General features: G+C 39.7%; 3 protein-coding genes and 1 long non-coding RNA gene across 6 annotated transcripts in view; 3 read left to right on the plus strand and 1 right to left on the minus strand.

Moving 5' to 3' along the window:
• The window catches only part of gtf2h2 (general transcription factor IIH, polypeptide 2), a 44,202-nt gene that overhangs the window by 1,684 nt on the left and 20,666 nt on the right, over positions 1-21,852 (plus strand). Inside the window, exons 2-4 of one of the 3 annotated variants that reach the window (XM_075468135.1) lie at positions 1,287-1,408; positions 1,487-1,564; positions 1,705-1,741. In XM_075468135.1, coding sequence (XP_075324250.1) covers positions 1,353-1,408; positions 1,487-1,564; positions 1,705-1,741 — 171 coding nt within the window. In that variant the 5' untranslated portion in view covers positions 1,287-1,352. Of the gene's footprint in view, positions 1,409-1,486; positions 1,565-1,704; positions 1,742-21,852 lie in introns of all 3 variants that reach the window. The other 2 variants (XM_075468138.1, XM_075468136.1) reach the window with 2 other exon arrangements.
• LOC142382368 (uncharacterized) lies at positions 1,065-11,695 on the minus strand. The gene is made up of 3 exons (XR_012769931.1): positions 11,506-11,695; positions 1,634-1,806; positions 1,065-1,541 (listed from the first exon to the last, which is right to left on the minus strand). It is a non-coding gene; the product is annotated as an uncharacterized LOC142382368 (long non-coding RNA).
• On the plus strand, positions 3,362-9,340 carry LOC142382695 (MARVEL domain-containing protein 2-like). Its single transcript, XM_075468815.1, has 3 exons — positions 3,362-3,583; positions 3,692-3,742; positions 4,895-9,340. Exons 1-3 carry the CDS (start codon positions 3,362-3,364, stop codon positions 5,009-5,011), a joined length of 390 nt encoding a protein of 129 aa, XP_075324930.1. The 3' UTR covers positions 5,012-9,340.
• The window catches only part of LOC142382366 (occludin-like), an 18,325-nt gene continuing 6,977 nt past the window's right edge, over positions 10,505-21,852 (plus strand). Inside the window, exons 1-4 of the mRNA XM_075468132.1 lie at positions 10,505-10,630; positions 12,688-12,773; positions 16,293-16,983; positions 18,776-18,940. Of these exons, the coding sequence (XP_075324247.1) occupies positions 10,520-10,630; positions 12,688-12,773; positions 16,293-16,983; positions 18,776-18,940 (1,053 nt within the window). The 5' untranslated portion in view covers positions 10,505-10,519. The remainder of the gene's footprint in view (positions 10,631-12,687; positions 12,774-16,292; positions 16,984-18,775; positions 18,941-21,852) is intronic.

The following is a 21,852-nucleotide window of genomic DNA, read 5'->3' on the forward strand; positions in this document are numbered from 1 at the left end:
AGTTTGTGCCTGTATAAGCTTGCCCATAGGAAACCGTTTCATGGCCGAATAGCTCAAGAGAGCAGCCAGACGCCTCGCGAATATCTTCGGAACAGCTCCAAATGTTCAACAACAAGCAGGGGTGAGTAGAACATCATGTTATAATGTGAAATCAAGGGCCCAATGTAAAAAAAACGGTCTTATCCTTTAAGCTCTAAGCTACTTAAATTAACAACAAAGTAGGCCTGTATGCTATATTCTACATGAATTTTTATGTTGTAGAGTTGTGAATTTATTTTAATAATGGAGAAATTGAGCAGCCTTGCTTTGTTGTCTACAGTAGTAGATCAACCCTCATCTTACTTTGAAGCTCCCAGCTCCCAGAAGTGACGTCAACGAAGCTTTAGCAGCAGAAAAGCTATCAGTTTTGTGTTGATGATAATAATAAACTCCTGGACTGTGTACAAACTTCCAAATGCATCGTTTTGTGAGTACAGACCATATTTGTACTACTGTAGAAGTTTGGTGTCATGGCATGTGATTTTAGTGTGGTAATTTTGGAGATACTGCCAGGGTCCGTCAGCGCTTGTACTAAGCTATTCGGGATAACTCAGTAACTCAGCTGATGTTCAGCCAATATCGGGAAAACTTCGGGTGGGCTACTTGGCTGGATGTCACGGTTCAAATGACCCTAGGGTGAATCTACTACGAAACACTTTCTAAGGCTGCATTGAACGGTAACGTTGTGTCCGCTGTCATGTTGGATTAACACTCTACAAGCTTCGGTGTAGCGCATAGACGTCGTCATCGTCTTGCTGCCCCCCCCCCGTTCTGTGATTGGTTCCCAAACTCTGGCAAAAATAAGGGCGGTGGTTTCCAGGCTGACTTTGCAGTGAGAGTGAAATTGAGCGCAAAGCAGCATGGGAATTCCCAGGCTACTATCGCACATCAAACAGCCTTTAAATAGTTCACAGGCCGATTTGTGATGGTAGTTTTTCATTGAAATTCCTTTTTATTTTACAATAACTGAAATTGAAACTTTCAGGTTAACAATGTCAGTGACTGAAAGTATAGAAATATGCAGGAAGAACTAGGTTTTTGAAAATATGTTTATATAATACACTTCTTATTGTTAAACTCATTCTCGGCCCCCTTTACGCTATGTCACAGCTGAGCTGTATTGTTTTCAAGTGTAGAAAACTCTTAATGATAGTGTTAGGCCCATATAGACAATATTTAGCTTTTCCTCTTTGCATGTTTTTGCACAGTCACTGATATTACTGCAACTTGTGATTTATTAAATGTAGAATAAGCACAGTATTTCTTGGTTCCTTGGCTGCTACTGTCAGTTGAACTTGTTGTGGGGGAGCACGATGGATGAAGAACCAGAGAGAGCTAAGCGCTGGGAAGGTGGCTACGAGAGAACATGGTGAGTTCATGGATGAAAGTTCTCAATTTGAGGCATGTATTGTCATTTGATGCAACATTGTGGAATATTGTCCTACAGGGAGGTGTTGAAGGAGGATGAATCAGGGTCACTCAAAGCCACAGTTGAAGAGATCCTGTACCAATCAAAAAGGAAAAGGTATGTGTTAATGTGAGACTGAATGAATGAATTATTAATATTTTCATGATGTCAAGAAGAGGTATTAACTGGTGCTGCAGTTCTTTCTTCTGTGCAACAGATAATCTCTTGTGAATAGAGCTGTTTTGTTTGCTTCATAGAGTGACAGAGAGCCATGGACAAGTGAGGCTTGGGATGGTGAGTGAGTTCTGCATTCTTCCTGCTGTACTTTGAATCTTCTGGAGTGTTGAAACTTCCGTAATCTGAAATAAATACAAAAAGTTCCATGACTGAAAATAAATGAATACACTGTTAAATGAAAGACATTAATTGTTCTGCTTTATTACCTAATGGAATTATTTTACTTTGCATTAATAACCCTATATTTTACTTCTTTTTTATGATATTACCTAAGTTATACATATTTTATTTTATTTGTACATTTACTTTATATTTTTACACTATTTATTTCCCTTAACCTATTAATGCATGTATTTTTTTTTAATCTGTTAATTAATTCAATTATTGTATCTTTTCTAAATTTATAAAAGTAGTTATTTCTCTATTATTTTCTCCCCCGTCTATTTCTCCAAGCCCATTGATTTTCACGTTTTCTTCTTACATTTCTCTGTCTCCGTTTTTATATTCCTGTATGGATTTCTGCCTCATTGTGCAAAGGATCTTTCAGACTGGGTCATTAGCTCGACTCACTTACTGATTGATCATTACGGTGCAGAGATGCTATTTTACAAAATGGTGCCAAAAAACAGATCTGTCAAAAACGGTACTTCCTGTCAGTTATGTGATACAAATACTTTTCCAGTTTATTTAACAGATTGGGACAGTTTGTGTTCTCTCGGTCTCTAAATGATCTGCTTAAGGTTATAGAGGGTATGCACCTATGTCACTGGGTGGGGCTAGATAGAACAGAGTGCAAGAATTGTCGGCTCTTGAGTGGCAAAACCTTCAACATGGCTGGCGCTGCTAATCATGGGATTGGGAGTATTACAAATGCATTTCACCTTATATTCAAGGCTGATGGTCTCAACCAGGATCTTTGAGACCCTCCAAATAACCTGCAGACCAAATTCAATTCAATTCATTTTTATTTATATAGCGCCAAATACAACAAATGTCATCTCAAGGCACTTAGATAGTAAGTCCAATTCAAGCCAATTGGAATTCAATTAATTAATAATAATCATAATTCATAAAATAATCCAATTCGTTCATATAGAGCCAATTCAAAAACAATTTCCTAGCTAAGAAAACCAACAGATTGCACTGAAAACTTTTTATTTTTCGGTCCAGTCTCCCGGCCTGAGCGTGCCTGAGGCGACTGTGGAAAGAAACGACTCCCTTTTAACAAGAAGAAACCTCTGGCAGAACCAGACTCAGGAAGGGTGGCCATCCGCCTCGACCAGCTGGGGTTTGAGAACACAGAAAGGGGGGGGGGGCACCCTAAATTGGATTAAGCGGGAATAGAAAATGGATGGATTATCCACACTGGAACTTTAGAGAATCTACCAAGTAAAACAAAGTCTCTGCCCTACCAAGAATCTGCTTGTACATGTATGTACAAGCAGATTCTTGTACATATATGTACATATATTTTTATTGATGTACATATATTTTTATTTATTTATTTTTATTTTTATTTTATTTTATTTCTATTCTTATTCTCATTTTAATTTTTACTGTCTGTACGCTGCTACTGCAAAATAATTTCCCAGCTGGGATGAATAAATTAGTTCTATTCTATTCTATTCTATTCTATTCTATTCTATTCTATTCTTGTGGAAAGGCTCACTGAGCTGAATGCAGCAAGTGGCCCAAACAAATTTGTTGTCTCCTGGCCTGTTTCTTAGGAAGTATCCCAGCATCTCCTCAGATGAGGGAAGGGACCGATACAAGGCTGTGTTTCATGATCAGTACGCCGAGTACAAGGAGCTGCATGTTGAGGTCCAAGCCATGGCTAAGAAGTTTGAAGAGATGGATGAGATGATGCAGAACCTCCCCTCCAGGCCCTCCAGCCAGATGGTACAGCTCTCCCTCTGTCCCACACAGCATGTGTACAAACACAAACACTTGGATTCAGAATGCATATTTTTGTCCAATTACAGGTTGTTTTTTTGTATTTCTTTTCAGGAGACGGAACGGATCAATAGCATTATAAGGGAATATCAAAGGAAAAAAGCTGTAAGTATACATGATAAAATGGGGTTTGTTATCCATCCACTGCCGTACACTCTGAACTGGTTGTGTGTATGCTTACCATCTTGAGAAAAAAAAATGTATTTCTACGAAATCTTATTATCCATTGCTTAATGTCTATGAGCAAAAAAATATTACTTACAAGACCATGTATAAAAGGGCTACTCTAGTTATTTCGCCTTGAACTTGAATTATTTTAAGTAATTTTTTTTAAACAGAAATTGAAAATGGAAATATCAAGTCTAAGCAGAAGGAGACAAGAAGGGTTTTTATTTCATTCAAAACTTTTGTAATGAAAAACTGAAAAGCATGGATAAAAGTATGGTCAGAGATGGTTAAAGATGTTTTGATGGCACACTTTTTGCTTTTTTTATTGTGGTTTCCAATCAGCTTTTTCTCCATTACCCTCTCAATTTCTAACATTTGACTCCTTGTAAACGTGGTGATCAGGATTACAAAGGCAAGTTACAAGTGCAATTTAACCGTCCTTTAAACCTTCAATAATAAACTTGATTTTAACATAATTAGAGTCAACTTTAAAAGTCACTTTCTGTACACATTTCAAATGTCGAATCGATCTGTTTTTCTTCCTCTTGGTTGTCTCGACTAGCTAACATCTAGCCCTCATCTAAAATGCAGATCAAATGGAACTTTACATGCTTTTCCCATCAAATGCAAAAACTTTGCAGTTGCATGCACTATAAATTGGAGTCTAAGTAGCTTATCACATCTATGGTTAGTCTGGTGAAAGTCTAGTGAAATAACAATTTCACACTCATAGCAATGGAATTCCAACTTTTCCTGTTGAGGTGAATGGAGGTCTCTACCTATTTTTTTTATTTTTTTTTATCATTATTATTATTTTTTAGGGCAGATCCCTGTCAATAAAGTCCCTGTTAATACATGTTACTTTGAAGGCATTATTTGTCAAAATTTTCCCACCTTATTTAAAAGTTTCTATGGTTTACTGAATTGCTCTATATTATATTACTACAGATTATTTGCTATTCCCTGACCCGCCGGAAAGGTGTCCCTGGTATAAAGAAATGACATTGCTAAGACAGAGAGCTGTTCAGAGATCTGTCTGTCTACTCATTTATCCATTCATCCATCCACGTCTTCTCAATTTCTTGTTAGGACCCTACATATCTGGAAAAAATGGAGAGGTGTGAGTACCTAAAGAACAAGCTGTCTCACATCAAACAGAAGATTCAGGAGTACAACAAGGTTGTGGACTCGAATAAACGAATCTGATTTTGTTGATCAAAATTTTGATCCTTTTGAATCAGTTACAGTTGACCCATATTGTTCTGAGGTTGATCCTGATACTCATTTTTTTTCCTCTTATGATGTATCCAAACTGTGTAGCTTTTTAAGTGAAACAGAATTTAACAACATATGTGATTCTGTATCTTCAGATACATTCTCTTCTTTTCATTTGAACATAAGAAGTCTTTCTAGGAATTATGATAAATTCATTCATTAATTGTCACTACTTAATCATGAATTCTCTGTTATTGCATTATCTGAAACCTGGTTTACGGAGGATTCAAAGGATATATGTAAACTGCCAAATTACAACTCTGTTAATTTTGTGAGACGGAGTAGACCTGGGGGAGGTGTATCTCTGTTTGTTCACTGTGACCACAGATTTAGAATAAGGCAGGATCTTTGCTTGAAATCTGACACAATAGAAGTGGAGTCTGTGTTTATAGAGTTTGTGGGCCTTGTTGGAGCTAAAAACATCATAGTTGGTGTAATTTACCGTCCTCCTGACCAAGGAATTAAAGATTTTAATGAAAGTCTGGAACATTGTCTCGATAGGATAAATAGAGAGGGTAAAAAATGTTACATCCTTGGTGATTTTAATATTAACCTTTTTAAACATAACTCTGACACCCTTACTGATGAGTTTCTTAACATTCTTTATTCTAGTTATTTTTTCCACTTATTTATAAAGCTACTAGGGTAAAAGAGAATACATCTACCTTGATTGACAACATCCTTACAAACTCTCTGAGTGATGAAATGAAGTCTGGGGTTTTGTGCGTAGACTTGTCAGACCATTTTCCTGTTTTTCATTTATCCACAACTAATATTGGTAAAATTAAACAACATGAGAAAATAATGCCAAAAAGGATTTTGTCAAAACCAAATGTACTTAAATTTAAAGAACTGCTTGCTAGTGTTTCTTGGAATGATGTATATGAGGAGGATGATGCCGAGGCTGCATATGAAAAGTTCATGAAACTCATTGGCTCTAGTTTCAATGTGAGTTTCCCCTTTGGCAAGACTAAGAAACTTACTAAAGATTTTAAGAAGCCTTGGTTTACAATTGAATTACGAAAGCAATTAAGGAAAAAGAATAAACTGTACAGAAAATATATTTCTAATCCTTCTCCTCTTAATCATAGTGTGTACAAGTCATATAGAAATACATATAATCACTCAATTAGATCGGTAAAAAGGAATTATTTCAGTGAGAAATTTGTGCTGTATTCAAGTGATATTAAGGCAACATGGAAGACCATTAATCAGCTGCTATTAAGGCAAAATTCCACAGAGTTACCTACAGAGTTTCATGAGGGTAAAAGGTCTCTCAAGAATCCTTTGGATATAGCTGAAACATTTAATGATTTTTTTTTTTTTTGTCAATATCGGGCAGGAATTGGCAAATAAAATCTCTCATTGCAATGGGAGTCCTTTGGATTTTATTCCAAAGATATATATACTAATATTTCTTCCTTTAGGCCTCCTGACTTTGAGGAAATTAGTGAGATAATCGATAAGCTATCAACTACATCAGCTGGTCATGATGGCATTCCAACTTTTCTTGTCAAGGAGGTGAAACAAATTATATTGAAACCACTTCTCCACATTTTCTCACTGTCCTTGAAAACTGGCTCTGTGCCTCAGGACTTAAAGATAGCCAAGGTCATTCCTGTGCATAAAACAGATGATCCATGTTGCTTCAATAACTATAGGCCAATATCAATTTTGCCTTGTTTCTCAAAAATACTGGAGAAACTGATCTACAGGAGGATTATCCTACATTTAGACTCTAATGAAATTCTGTATAATCACCAATATGGGTTTCGCAAAAATCACTCAACTTATATGGCACTTTTGCACTTGATAGACAAGGTTACCTTGGCTCAAACGAATAATGAATTCACTTGTAGTATTTTTATAGACTTGTCAAAGGCATTTGATACTGTGAATCATTCTATTTTATTGGAAAAACTGCATAAATATGGCTTTCATGGTCTTACATATGAGTGGTTAAGGAATTATTTATTTGATCGAAAGCAGTTTGTTAGTGTAAAGGGATGCAATTCCAACGTGGCTGGTTTACCCTGTGGTGTTCCACAGGGTTCTGTCCTAGGACCTTTATTATTTCTTATCTACATTAATGATTTGGATAATGTTTCAAACCTTCTTTCTCCTATTATGTTTGCAGACGACACCACCTTGATTCTTTCACATTCCAATTTTGACACTCTGATGAAAGAGGCAAATGCTGGCTTATCCACATGTGCCACTTGGTTCAAATTAAATAAACTATCTTTAAATCTCAAAAAATCCAATTTTATTATTTTTGGAGGGAAAAAAATATACCCTAAAGACTTATGTAAAATCAAAATTGAGTCTACAGTGATACCTCAAGTTACATCCACCATATTCTTGGGAATTATTATTAATGAAAACTTAAAATGGAAGGATCAAGTAGACTGGGTTAGCAAAAAAGTAAATAAATCAATTGGGATAATTAGGAGGGTTAGTCATCTTGTCTCAAGAAATTGCCTCCTCACTCTATTATAGTTTAATTTACCCATACCTTTCCTACTGTAATTTAGTATGGGCAAGTACTTTTCCTACTACCCTCCATAAATTGCTGGTACTTCAGAAGCGTTTTGTGAGAATTGCAACCTGTTCTGAATGGTATGCTGCATCTACTCCCTTATTTAAAGAACTTAAGATCCTTACTGTTCATGACATTAATGTCCTTCAGACCTGTGTTTTTATTTACGAGAAATATAAAAACAAAGGAAAGATTCCTGAGCACTTTATGTGCTATTTTAAATCAAATTGCCAGGTACACACATACCCAACGAGGAAAGCTGAGGATTTCCATCTTCCTCAGTTCAGATCTAGTCTAGCTCAACTTTCCATTCGGTATAGGGGTGTTAAAGTATGGAATGAAAGGTGTCATTTAGCTTCAAATTGTTTCACAACAAAACATTTTAAAAGATGCCTTAAGGCAAACTTAATTGCTGGACCTTAAAGTTTTTCTTTTGGATTTCTGTCCTAGAAGGTCTTAGTACCTTACTTTTCAGTATGTTAAATTTCTTAAATGATGTTTTATCTTTTATCTTGTATATTTGACTCAATATTCTTTGATACTCTTGTTATGGCTGTTATGTTTTTTGTTTTGTCATGTTTGTCTACATTTATTGTTTGCTGTATATGTTAATTTTTAAGGTGGAGGCTCCACAGAAGCCAGCTGGCTTACTGCCTCTTCCTGCACAGAGCTTTTTTTCCGTGTATATATACATCCACGTCTTCTCAATTTCTTGTTAGGACCCTACATATCTGGAAAAAATGGAGAGGTGTGAGTACCTAAAGAACAAGCTGTCTCACATCAAACAGAAGATTCAGGAGTACAACAAGGTCGTGGACTCGAATAAACGAATCTGATTTTGTTGATCAAAATTTTGATCCTTTTGAATCAGTTACAGTTGACCCATATTGTTCTGAGGTTGATCCTGACACTCTTTTTTTTCTCCTCTTAACTGTGTAGCTTTTTAAGTGAAACAGAATTTAACAACATATGTGATTCTGTATCTTCAGATACATTCTCTTCTTTTCATTTGAACATAAGAAGTCTTTCTAGGAATTATGATAAATTCATTCATTATTTGTCACTACTTAATCATGAATTCTCTGTTATTGCATTATCTGAAACCTGGCTTACGGAGGATTCAAAGGATATATGTAAACTGCAAAATTACAACTCTGTTAATTTTGTGAGACGGAGTAGACCTGGGGGAGGTGTATCTCTAGCCCCTTTCACACTGCCAAATAACCTGCGTTTAATTCGCAAATTTAGCGTGTCCGCTGTTGCGTTCACACTGCCGACCCGGGCTGCCGCGTCAACTCGACTCGCCTTTCGACCCGCGTCGGACCCTAGTCTTTTTGCCGAGCCGAGTTTGATGTGAACACAATCGACGCGGGTCGGACGTGGGCGTGACGTGAGGAGTTTAAAAGACAGAATGGACAGCTGATTCAGAACAACAGCGACAGGTGAGGACAAGTTTTACTCTGTTTTAGCCTACATCAAGTTGGAGACATTTTTTAATATGGCCAACTGGGGAGACAAGGAGGTCCGCGAGCTCCTCAGCCCCCGAGCAGAGGACGTTATTTTCCGCCACATGTCGGGGACGGTGAAGGATGGACCTCTGTTGGAAGGGCTGGCGAGAAAGATGGGAGAGCGCGGTTTCCCACGCAGCAAGACGCACCGTAAAGTAACATCTCCATGAACTGCATATACAATTGCAAAAACGAGTTCTCAAGGTGTCCCGCCATCGTTTGTTTGAAAAATTTGATGCATGTACATGTACATGTACATACATGTACATGTACATGTGTATATGTGTGTGTCAACCTACAGATTATTACGATTTCCGTGTATATATACATGTATATGTATATACATGTATATACGTGTACATGTATATACGTGTATATGTATATACATGTATATACATACGTGTATATGTATATACATGTACATACGTGTATATGTATATACATGTACATACGTGTATATGTATATACATGTACATACGTGTATATGTATATACATGTACATACGTGTATATGTATATACATGTATATACGTACGTATATGTATATACATGTATATACGTACGTATATGTATATACATGTGTGTGTGTCAACCTACAGATTATTACGATTTCCCAAAGAAATAATGAAGTCCGCAATCATTCTCTGCAAAATATATTTGAATTTCACAAACTGATTCTGAAAAACGTGCAGTACATATGAAAATGTTATTAAATTGATTACAACCACAGATTAAACCGTATCAATGAAAATGGTAAAAGAGGTAAGAGTAATCCACTAAATCTTGGAGGTTTCAATGAATAAAATGTGTGCTCCCCCAACTTCCAAGAAGGCCTGCAGGGATTATTGAAATGAGTGAAACTAACAGACCAGTCTAACAGCCTATGACGTGTGAACAAGGGTTTGAGATGATCCTGGCAGAGCTCCATTTCTAGCAAATAGTCCTCACTGGTAACCAACATTTAATTAACACCGAGAGTGCTTTTAAAATAGGCTTCAGTCCCCCTGCGACCAGACCGATGGATTAAGGGGGTATAGAAAATGGATGGATGGAAATGCTTTTAAATTAATCTATTTTTGCTTAATTAATAGCGTTTGTGAAATTAATTAGCCTGTTCATTGATGCTAAAACTTAACCAGTGCATCAGTTCTGTTTTCTGATAATGATTTCATTTTTAAATTCAGAAAGTCCAGTTTGGCTCGTTCCACTTAGTGTCAGTGAAACTGAGAGGTGACTTTGCCAGGGACTCAGGGTGTGGGCCGCAGGTGTGCAGAGTACCAAGCCATTTCCTTGTGTTTGGTATGCTGGGTTATCTGTAGGGGGAGGACAGGTTAGTCCTGTCTGACCTGGGAACGGGACCATGTGATGGGGATGCACCTGTAATGAGAGGCGTATGATTGTTGCCCCTGGGCGTCAGGTGCGGATAGGTGTGGTCGCGCGCATTGTTAGACTGATTGGCGTTGAAGGACAGTACTTTGCTCATCAGGACCAGGTTGATCATAAGGTGGGTCACTCTAAAACTTAGAATCTTTTTTTTTTTGGATTACGAGATGCATGAGACTAAAGAATACTCTGCGGAGAGTTGTATTTACATCCGTTCATGAAAAAGATGGAGGCTGTAGTCTGTGTCTCCGTTCGCTGAGTGGTTAGCCCGCAGCAGCTTTCACAGTCCGTTTTTCTGCATTTTCTCTACCCTCTTGTCTTTATTGAATAGTATGCTGTTTGACTGAACTTCGTAATGGTGTATAGTATGTGTTTATATGTGTGTGTGAGCGCGCGCGTGTCGTCACCCAGTTTCTCTCAGCACAAACCAAACTAAGGTCCGAGCAGTAAGCAAGCAGTGGAGAGCGGCCGTGGTACGTATAAACTTTTTTTCGGAGGGTTTTCTCGAGATAACGAGTTAATTTACCGATGGTTTTCGAGGCCACTTTTTCTCCCCAGTCCGCCCCTGTTTACCTATGTATTTCTGGCAAAGGTGTACCCATTGTTACCCCCCTTTCATTGAAAACTGAATAAAGTAGCCTATGAATCAAACATGGAATGTGGAGCGTTTGTGGAACAATTCTGCTGTGAAAAAGCACGAAGCAAATCCCGCTGGTGTGACGAGCATTTCGTTTTCTCGAGAAAATGATAACTGCACCTCTCGTGCATCATTCGTTAACCATGGAGACGGCCTGGTTCCTTCAGCTGGTCACTGATGAAGTTGATTATATCAGTCTGCTTAAGTGACGCGGGATGATATGAAAGTTATCTCTACAAGACGAACAAATTGCGAACACATAAACAGGGGCGGACTGGGGAGAAAAAGTGCCCTCAAAAACCATCGGTAAATTAACTCGTTATCTCGAGAAAACCCTCATAAAAAAAGTTTATACGTACCACGTCCGCTCTGGGCTTCCGTAGACTTCGTCTCTCATTGTAGGATAACTTAAAGCTGCGGTCAGCAACTTTTTTTTAGTCATATTAGCTTGAACTGTCATGGGATTCTGGAAGTAGAATATTAAATAGGCTGTTTAGGAAAAATAACGAAATTTGTAGCTCCCTCTGAAGCCTGTAATCGTGCTTGCAAAAATCGAGAGCTCTCCGCTGTTTTTAACCAATCAAGTTAGGGTGGAGGAATCCTACCTGTCAATCACAGCTTGTGCACACGCTGCTGAGCGCCGGAAACCTGAGCTGGAGAGCTGTAGTTCTGCCCCATCTTGTGTGCACTCACACTGGTGTGAACTCACGTAAACAACCTCGTCCACAGAGGGGAGGGGTTTGGGGGTTGATTCGGCTCTTGTTAGAGGTTGGAGGAGGGACCTGAAAGTTGTATCAGTTCGAATTTTCCGACTTTAAACTCGCAATTTTGAAAACCTGCCACTAAATCATCACCATTACTTTACAAATTCACTTTGAATGCTTTTTGCTTGCTCCTCAATAGGTCTGGAACTAACTCTGACCACTTCATTTTCTGACAGTCTTATTCAGAGTTATAGAATGGTTGCATATTGTAGAAGGCCACATTTCACAGTTTAGCATCATTATGTAGAATCTATAGTGAAAAAAGAGTTTTGTAAATAAATAAAAATGAGGAGTTGATGGGCATCAAGGGGAGCTTTACATTCATAAAGCTTCCCTTGGCATAGCAAATGTGTTTAGCATAAACGGTATTCAGATTACAATTCTGCTGCCATAATGCTGGACAGGACAAGGGAAAAAAAAAAAAAAAGAGTTTTGTATTTGTCAAAGTGAGATATTTCACCTGTAACTTCAAATAACACCCATTTAATTCCACTTCATATAACTACATTTAGTTTTAAGTACTGAGTGGTTTCAAAAGTCTCCTTGAAATTTGTCAGCCAAACTGTGAAATGTTATAAATTTGTGAAGTATCACTAAATAAATTTTCAAATAGAATAGAAATGGAAAAACTCAACACACACTGTTGCTTGATGTTTATTTTGTTCCTGGTCTGAAATGTACAGTCAGATGGAACTCTCATGGGCCGGACTCACTACAGGGAAGTACCATTTATTGTTTTTAAAGTTTCATCTTTTTTTTTCTTTTTTTCTTTGGCAGGTAGAGCACCTGCTGCATTTCAACATGCCGAGAGACAAGCACAACAAGCACAACAACCATTTGCACCCATCAAGTGGTAGCAAACAGTAAGTTCATTCCTTTTCGTTCCTGACTGCTGAGACTGACAGTATGTTTACTTTGCAGCATTTACTGAGCAGGCGAACTCTTGGGAAATGCCTCAAAAGTCAGACAAAGATAAGATTAGTCTCAGATGTTTTATTTGCTTAATTCAGATAGTTTGAGCCAGCTTAAAACTGAGTACCATCTCTTCCATTAGCACAGGCTGATTGTTTAAGAAATTAAAAGGTACCCACTGCATCACTTAGGGTCGAATAAGCTGTTGCCAGCCGAAACATATTAGTCATTGCAGTATCTCTCTTGTTGGATTGTCGTTGTTTTTTTTACCTATTTACTTACTTAAACCCAGGTGGCAACTTTTTTTTTTCCACCAGGCAGTGTATTACTTATTTAACCCACTACGACCTAAGGCGTTGTTTAAAAAGCCATCTCAGGCTTTGATGCAACAAACATTTTACATCAGGCTTGAAAGATGAAATAATGCATATGTTAAAAACAGGTCATAATGGATGAAGGAAGGAAATTTCTCAGCAAAATTATATTTATTCTTGCAGCAGTTGGCATGTGAATCTTTCCTGGTTTTGGTTGTCTTGTTGATTTGTCAGTTGAACATCACTTTTGGACGTACAAAGTAAGCACTTTTTGATGATATATGTGGATCTAAAGTGAAGGGAAAATGAATCAGTAGAAAGATGACCCTTAGCAACTACAAAAAACCATCAAGTCATAATACGATGAAGACATTACAGGCTGGAAAAAAAAAAAAAAAAAAGCTGTTTAGGGGATAAAGCTCATATTTGCTATCTTCAAATAGTGGTTACACCATTTATTTAAAAAAAAAATGTTCTTGCTAAGCTTTGTTCACTGAATGTCAGTGAGAATTTACAAACAGAGAGCTGCAGAATCAGCTGACTGACAAGGGTTCCATTCCCATTTTAAAGCTGCGGTCGGCAACTTTTTTTTTTAGTCATATTAGCTTGAACTGTCATGGGATTCTGGAAGTAGAATATTAAATAGGCTGTTTAGGAAAAATCCCGAATTCTGTAGCTCCCTCTGAAGCCTGTAATCATGCTTGCAAAAATCGAGCGCTCCCCGCTGTTTTTAACCAATCAAGTTAGGGTGGAGGAATCCTACCTGTCAATCACAGCTTGTGCACACGCTGCTGAGCGTGAGTCTGCCCCAGCTTGTGTGCGCTCACACTGGTGTGAACTCACGTGCACAACCTCGTCCACAGAGGGGGAGGGGTTTGGGGGGCGATTCGGAGCTTGTTAGAGGTTGGGGGAGGGACCTGAAAGTTGTATCTGTTCGAATTTTCCGACTTTAGACTCGGAATTTTGAAAACCTGCCGACTGCGACTTTAAACTTGTCATGTGAAAAAGGCTTATGAAGCCACAGCTTCTACATTTTTTACTATAGATGTTGCAAACCTATGCATGCCTACATGAAGCCCCTTTAGGACATCTCTTTAAAATTGCAGGGCATAAGTGAATGGGAAAGTAGCTCGACACTGTAACCTTATATTTGTAGTTTACATTACTTGGGGAACATCTGGGCGACCACAAAATGACCTGTGATATGTGGACTGATGCTCTATTTACTTAAGAAAATCATCTGTATTCTAATTATCATTCATTCATTTTTATTTATATAGCGCCAAATACAACAAATGTCATCTCAAGGCACTTAGATAGTAAGTCCAATTCAAGCCAATTGGAATTCAATTAATTAATAATAATCATAATTCATAAAATAATCCAATTCGTTCATATAGAGCCAATTCAAAAACAATTTCCTAGCTAAGAAAACCAACAGATTGCACTGAAAACTTTTTGTTTTTCGGTCCAATCTCCCGGCCTGAGCGGCGTGCCTGAGGCGACTGTGGAGAGAAACGACTCCCTTTTAACAGGAAGAAACCTCTGGCAGAACCAGACTCAGGAAGGGTGGCCATCCACCTCCACCAGCTGGGGTTTGAGAAGACAGAAAGGGGGGGAGGGCGGCGGCGGCACTGTAACACCATTCAAAGGATATCTGTTGGAACAGGGAAACACGAGTTAATGACCACAATAATGTCACATATACATAAAGAGAGTAAAGTGAGGAAAGGTGTGACAGATGAGGCCCCCCAGCAGTGTAGGCCTATAGCAGCTTAACTATGGGATGTTTCAGGATTACCTGAGCCATCCCTATTCAAGGTAAACACAAGAAACTTGTGCTAACGAAAAAATAAATGATAAAATAAAGGACCAGACTCGGTGAGTTATTCCCTACACTCCCTATATAGATCTGCTCCTCACATCACAACAACCATCTGTATACAGCCACAAGCTACCTCAGCCTCTCACCAACTGCACACCAGTCACAGCGGGGTGGGGATGCAAACCCTGGTTCGGGTAGGGGGAGAAATAAAAGAGGTAAGATAAGCGGGAATGGGATTCAAACCCTGGTTCGGGTAGGGGGTAATGAAAGTATAGAGGGTGCCAGAGGTGGAGGCAGAACAAGACACACTAGCAGATACACTTTCAGATTCAACAGACCTAACTATAAGCTTTATAAAAAAGGAAAGATTTAAGCCTGGTCTTAAAAGTGGAAAGGGTGTCTGCTTCCCGGACATTTACTGGCAGCTTATTCCACAATAGAGGGGCCTGATAACTGAAGGCTCTGCCTCCCATTCTACTTTTAGAAACTCTGGGAACCTCAAGTAAACCTGCAGTTTGGGAACGAAGTGCTCTGTTAGGAAAATATCTTACAATGAGATCTTTAAGATATGATGGAGCTCGGTCATTAAGAGCTTTATATGTAAGGAGAAGAATCTTAAATTCTATTCTGAATTTAACAGGGAGCCAATGAAGAGAAGCTAAAACTGGAGAAATATGATCTCTCCTGTTAGTTCTCATCAGAACTCTGGCTGCAGCATTTTGGATCAGCTGAAGGCTTTTCAGAGAATATGTGGGACAGCCCAATAATAAAGAATTACAGTAGTCCAATCCTGAAGTAACAAATGCATGAATTAGTTTTTCTGCATCACTCTGAGACAAGATGTTCCTGATTTTAACAATATTACGAAGGTGAAAGAAGGCAGTCCTAGAAACCTGTTTTATATGCGAGTCAAATGATAAGTTCTGGTCAAAAATAACTCCTGGGTTCCTCTCCAATATTTATCCACATTAAAAGGGGCCTACATTACCCCATTATGTCATGTGTTCTAACAAGGCAAAGAATACAATGAAAGAAAAATAGTTAAAAAGCCATCAGGTGAGGGAGACCTCATAAAAGCTAAAGGTCGATGCTGTATATTCTTTCAAGACAACATTGGAAAAAAAAAAAAATCTTGAATTGATCCAGTTGATAAATAATGAAATGAGAGGGCTTTATCTGTAAAACATTTACTGTTGGCTGTCTAAGATGCATGTGAGTCCTGATCGGTATTACTTGCTGGTTCCTTTTTATGTCCTTATTTAGTTTAATAGATTTTACCACCTCTAATCTACAGAGATTGACCAAAGCGTGTCTGCCCTCTTCTTTTGCAGCCACAGCAGCAAACACAGGCACAGTGAGCTTATGTCCAACCCGGCCTTTCCTTACAATCCAGGAGACAAGATGCTTCACTTCTATCTCTGGACTTCACCTCCGGGTGTGATGAAGATAATGTGTATTATCATCATCATCATGTGCGTGGCTGTGTTTGCCTGTGTAGCCTCCACTCTGGCATGGGACTACGATATGAGCCTAATGGGTATGGGAGGTGGAGGTGGTTTAATACCAGGTTATGGGTCCTCATCCGGCAACTCGTATGGTGGCTCATATGGTGGCTCATATGGTGGCTCATATGGCGGCTCATATGGTGGTGGTTCCTCCAGCTATGGCTATGGAGGAACACAAATGGATCCCAAATCTGGCAAAGGCTTTATTATCGCCATAGCTGCAATTACCTTCATAGCTGTGCTCATCATATTTGTCTTGGTTATTTCGAGGCAAAATACTGCCCGTTCCTCAAAGTTCTACCTCGCAACCATCATCATCTGTGCCATTTTAGCAGTTCTGATGATCATTGCCACCATTGTGTACCTTGTGGCGGTAAACCCAACAGCACAATCCACAGGGTCTATGTACTATAACCAAATACTTCAGCTGTGTGCACAATACCAGAGCCAGACCCAAGCCCAGGGTATCTTCATCAACCAGTACCTCTACCATTACTGTGTGGTGGAGCCCCAGGAGGTGAGAAATGTTTATTTTCCTTTTTTTATCATTGTTATTATTGTTGTTGTTTCACTATACTATATAGATTTGTTTATCTGTTTGACTTTTCTTTAGCTGTGGTGAGTTTAATACAAATATGCAGTAATAGATTACTTCATGTTTGCCAAAGGTCCCAGAGTGGATGTACTGGCAACTAAGAATAACAGAAATGATGTTATTGTTTGGTTTTTTTTTTTGTTTGTTTTTTTTTTCCCTCCAAGGTCCTCAAAGCCCAAAGCACACATGATTCAAATAAATGGATCTGCTCTTCAGCTCTCTAAGCTCTGCAGAAGCCTGATGAAGACCCATTTATTTGAATCAGGTGTGCTGGAACAGGGACACATGGGCTGTGTTCGAAACCGCCTACTTCTCCTACTATTCCTACTAGTCATACTTTTTTAAGTTCCCGGATGTACACTAGATGCATACACTAGATTCGCCGAAATGTTGAGTATTCATGGAAAACATGTAGGGCTGTGGGCCTTGTGGACCATAGTTGGGGAACACTGATTTAAAGGAACAGTGTGGTGCCAAGAGCAGAAATCATGATAAAGAAGCAGCAATCAAAAAAATCAAATTATCCCAATTTCTGTACTATAGGAATTTGTGGAAGTGTGTTAGAGTGGAACTGATACTGGTGCTCAAAGAAAGCCCCATTCAGCCATGAAAATATCTTTTCTAGTTTTAAGAAAAGCACATGAAAAGTTGGTACTGAGATTTAATTTTATATTTGGATGGCTATCTGGTGGATGTTTTGTCAAATGCCACCTTCAAGATTTTATCTGAGCTTCAGAGAAATGAATGTAGATTAAATCTTGATTTCCAAATCTAGAGATTGAATAATTCACTTAATTTTCTTGGTTCTTAAAAACATTTCACCTCTCATGCAAAAGGTTTCTTCCCTTCTAAAAATGTTGCTGGGGAGCATCAGCTTCTAAGTAGATCACACTTGGCGTGTTGTTCACTTATAGGCTGAAAAATTCAAGCTTGTAATTTCAAGCTCCTAATAAGCAACTGAATATATGTGTGTTTTTGAATGTTGTGCTTTCACATTGTCATGCAGTTTATCAAGACATTATACAGTATTTTATTTTTTTAAATGTTGTTCTGTCTGTCCTTTTTGTGTATGCCATGTACAGTCAGCCAGAACGGAGCTTCTGTTTAACATAGGTTCATATTTTACTTTAGAGGTTTTTGTCACATGTAACTTGACAGTTAAGAAATCAGGTTATAGGGGCGGTTGGTGGTGTAGTGGGTTGAGCAGCCGCCCCATGTACAGAGGCTACAGTCCTCCCTGCAGCTGGCCCCGGTTCCCGCACCGGATGGCCATTTACTGCATGTCTTCCCCCTCTCTCTGCCCCCTGCTTCCTGTCTCTCTCCAACTGTCCTATCCATTAAAGGCATAAAAAGCCCCCCCAAAAAAAGAAATCCGGTTACAGAAGAAAGCTGACAATAATCGAGTTGCTTACCGAGTACATGTAAATGCAGTTTTTGTTTTCGAGATAGACTTGTACTTCTAATGTAAAATACCAAGCCGAACTATAAATCTCTGTAATTTGGAGAGGCCTTAGCAAAAGTTCCTTAATAATATAATTCTGTCACCTGCCCTTTAACTTATGGCCCTTGCAGGTTGAGGTTTGGTTTCACTCTGTTTACAATGTTTACTTAAAGTTTTGTGTCACCTTCCATCTTCAGGCATCCCTGTCATTAACTATGCTTGTTAACGGATGTCATTTCAAATCACTGATGTTGACTTCCGTTGTTCCTGCAGGCCATAGCTATTGTCCTGGGCTTTCTGGTGTTTGTAGCCCTCATCATCTTACTGGTGTTTGCAGTTAAAACTCGCTCACAGATAAGGCGATGGGGCCGGGACCGAATTCTCTGGGAGGAAGTAAAGATCGTGAATGTTGGTCTCCACAACAGCATTGGAGAGTGGGTGAGTCTGTGTGTGTGGGTGTGTGTGTGAGTTGGTATGTCAGCATAATATGAACATTTTTGCTTAGACCATTCAGACCTAAGGCCTAGTTTGAGAATGCACTTTGTAACCTGAGTAGTGTCTTAAAACAGGCTCCTGATCCTGAGTGTCCTCTGAAGGCGCTTACCAAAACCTTTCATTATCAGCCTCCTGAAGAAATTATCAATCTCAATGGTTAAACCTTATGTTTTTGTTGGCCTTGCCTTTGTGTTTGTCTGAGTGAAATGTGAAAATGTGGCTACTGTCATGTGTTCCCAGCTCTCTTAGGCTACGGCTACACGAAAACGAAACGAGGGTTTTTTGAAAACGGGTACAAAAACGATTTCGACCACACAGGGGGGCTTCTCTGTCCACATGACAACGCAACGCTTGCTGAAAACGATGCAGTACACACGAAACACCTCTATGTGCGCTGTAAGCCACCCCCACCGGTTACACCAGAACAATAGAAGAAGCAATGCGCATGCGTGTACGCCCCTACTTCTAACAGCGCGAAGCTCACGTTGTTCGTTCAACAATGCCGCTGTAGTTAGCAGTGTCTGCAGCAGTGCTACTATCAATGTTGTGGGGCCCATGATGATCGCTGTCTGTCCTTGTTGTGTTGTCTTCTTCTTCCGGATTTTGAATAGAAGCCGCTTTTTTTCTGGTCACTGACGTATGTGTATACGTCACTGGCTTTAGCCATGTGGCTGTGCAGATGTAAACAAATCCGTTTTCGCTGTAACAATGGAAACGAAACGACACCGTTTTCAAATCTTCCCACTCTGGAACCCGTTCTCAAAAACTATCGTTTTGGGGTAGTGGGAACGCCAGCTCCGTGTGGCCGCGACAGCGAAACGATAAGAAAAAGTATCGTTTACAGTGAAAAACGTTTTCGTGTAGCCGTAGCCTTAAGGTTTTCACATACTATCACACCAAACATGCAAGTATTTTCATGCATTAAAAAGAAAAACCGAAGAATGTTTCGGTGTGAAAACAGGAGACTAACACAAAGGACTGAGCATGCACAGCATCTCTTATTCTGGTTTCAAGTTACAGGCTTTGTGTCGGTCACCTTTAGAGTTGTACATCAAAACAGTCCTTGACTGAAGTGAAGTGCTGGTTCAGATTATCAGCTTTTTAAGTTATGACAAAACATTCCTTTATAACACGACCACTACACCTGTTATTGGAGCTATTTAAAAAAGCCGCATTTGGACAGAGCAGTTCTAAGAACGCCGTTCTAAGAACAGTCCACCTGGAATTTTGTTCTGATAACTGCCCTTCTCCAGGGGAACCATTTCAGTTTGCATTCGCACATGAGTCGGGACCTTGATAGGGACTGATGCGACGCAACCGCCTGCGACAGTGACGTGTTACTGTAGCGCCACATTCAACAACAAAACAGAACAAAATAAAACCTGTCAAAAGTAAGGAGAGAAGAAAAAACACCACAAAGAAGCTAACATGGAGAGCGGGGAGGCCACCGTGTTCATGGTCTGCATGATGGTGATATTAATCATGGACTTTCACATCGGGCGTCTAACATGGAGGCTGGAAGAGCTCACAGAGAGACTCAGGAGATGAAGGATGGAGCGCAGGCCATACTTCTTCATTTCATGAAGGAAGGAGAGCAGAGCGCCGCAGACAAAGGAGACCACGTGTCAGTTTAACTTATTAAACACGCGCCGGTTGTGTCCGTGTCGTATGAGGAAAAATTTCAGCTGTCATTCTACTGTTTGCGTTGAGCAGATCAGGAACATGAAGAAGAGGAAATCTGACCAGGGGCGTAGCTACCAACCACCAAACACCTCCGTCAGATGTATTCCTATAGAACCCAGAACAGACCCAGCCTCGGCGAAGGAGCTAAAATGGTTCCAGGAACTGAGGGCCGTGGTCCCTAGTTCCTGTATGTCCGAATGCGGGAAAAAACGGCCCCGTTTTTTCCCGCATTCGGGAATGTGCCTATTGATCCCAAACACAGCAGCAGATCTACAGCAGAATGTGTGAAAAAGAAAAGAATCAATGTGTTGCAATGGTCCAGTCAGAGTCCAGACCTCAGCCTGACTGAGATGCTGTGGTGGGACCTTCAGAGAGCTGTGCAGAAACCAATGCTGCAAACCTCAATGAGCTGAAGCAACTTTGGAAAGAAGAGTGGGCCAAAATCTAGCCTTTAAGACCTGATAAGGACCAGGTAATTCTGCCCTGATGCATAAAAGCCGCTTTCGGACAGACCGTTCTAAGAAAGTAGTTATCAGAACTACCCTCCTCGAATTTCGTTCTGATAACTGTCCTTCCCCAGCGGAACTGTTTCAGTCTGCATTCGCACATGAGTCGGGACCTGATAGGGACTGATGCGCCGCACGCAGCCGTCTGCTTCAGTGACGTGTTAGCCGTTAGCCGTTTAGCGCTGCATTCAAACACAAAACAAAACGGCAAAAGTAAGGAGAGTAGAAAAAACACCACCAAGAAGCTAATATGGAGACCGGGGAGGCCACTGTGTTTATGGTCTGCATGATGGTGATATTAATCATGGACGATCACATCAGGCGTCTAATATCGAGGCTGAAAGAGTTCACAGAGAGAGTCAGGAGACGATACTTTTCATTTCATGAAGGAAGAAAGGAGAGCAGAGCGCTGCAGACAAAGGAGACCAGTGTAAGTTTAACTTATTAAACACCCGCCGGTTCTGTCTGTTTGGTATGATGAAACATTTCAGCCGTGATAGCATGACATGGGGCGTAGCTACCGACCACCACACACCTCCGTTAGATTCGTTCTATAAGAACTATGAAAAGACCCGACCTCGGAGAAGGAGCTAAATAGTTATAGGAACTAAGGGAGAAAGCCCCGAGTTCCTGTATGTCCGAACACGGGAGAAAACGGCCCCCCGG

This window comes from Odontesthes bonariensis, chromosome 6, assembly GCF_027942865.1.
Source record: "Odontesthes bonariensis isolate fOdoBon6 chromosome 6, fOdoBon6.hap1, whole genome shotgun sequence".
Lineage (NCBI taxonomy): Eukaryota > Metazoa > Chordata > Actinopteri > Atheriniformes > Atherinopsidae > Odontesthes > Odontesthes bonariensis.

Bases quoted from the DNA above. Each gene is read 5' to 3' on its own strand.
- LOC142382695 (XM_075468815.1), top strand. From the start codon at position 3,362: ATGCAGCAAGTGGCCCAAACAAATTTGTTGTCTCCTGGCCTGTTTCTT. The intron at 3,584-3,691 runs GTACAGCTCTCC...ATTTCTTTTCAG, and splicing joins CCAGGCCCTCCAGCCAGATG to GAGACGGAACGGATCAATAG. The intron at 3,743-4,894 runs GTAAGTATACAT...ATTTCTTGTTAG, and splicing joins AATATCAAAGGAAAAAAGCT to GACCCTACATATCTGGAAAA.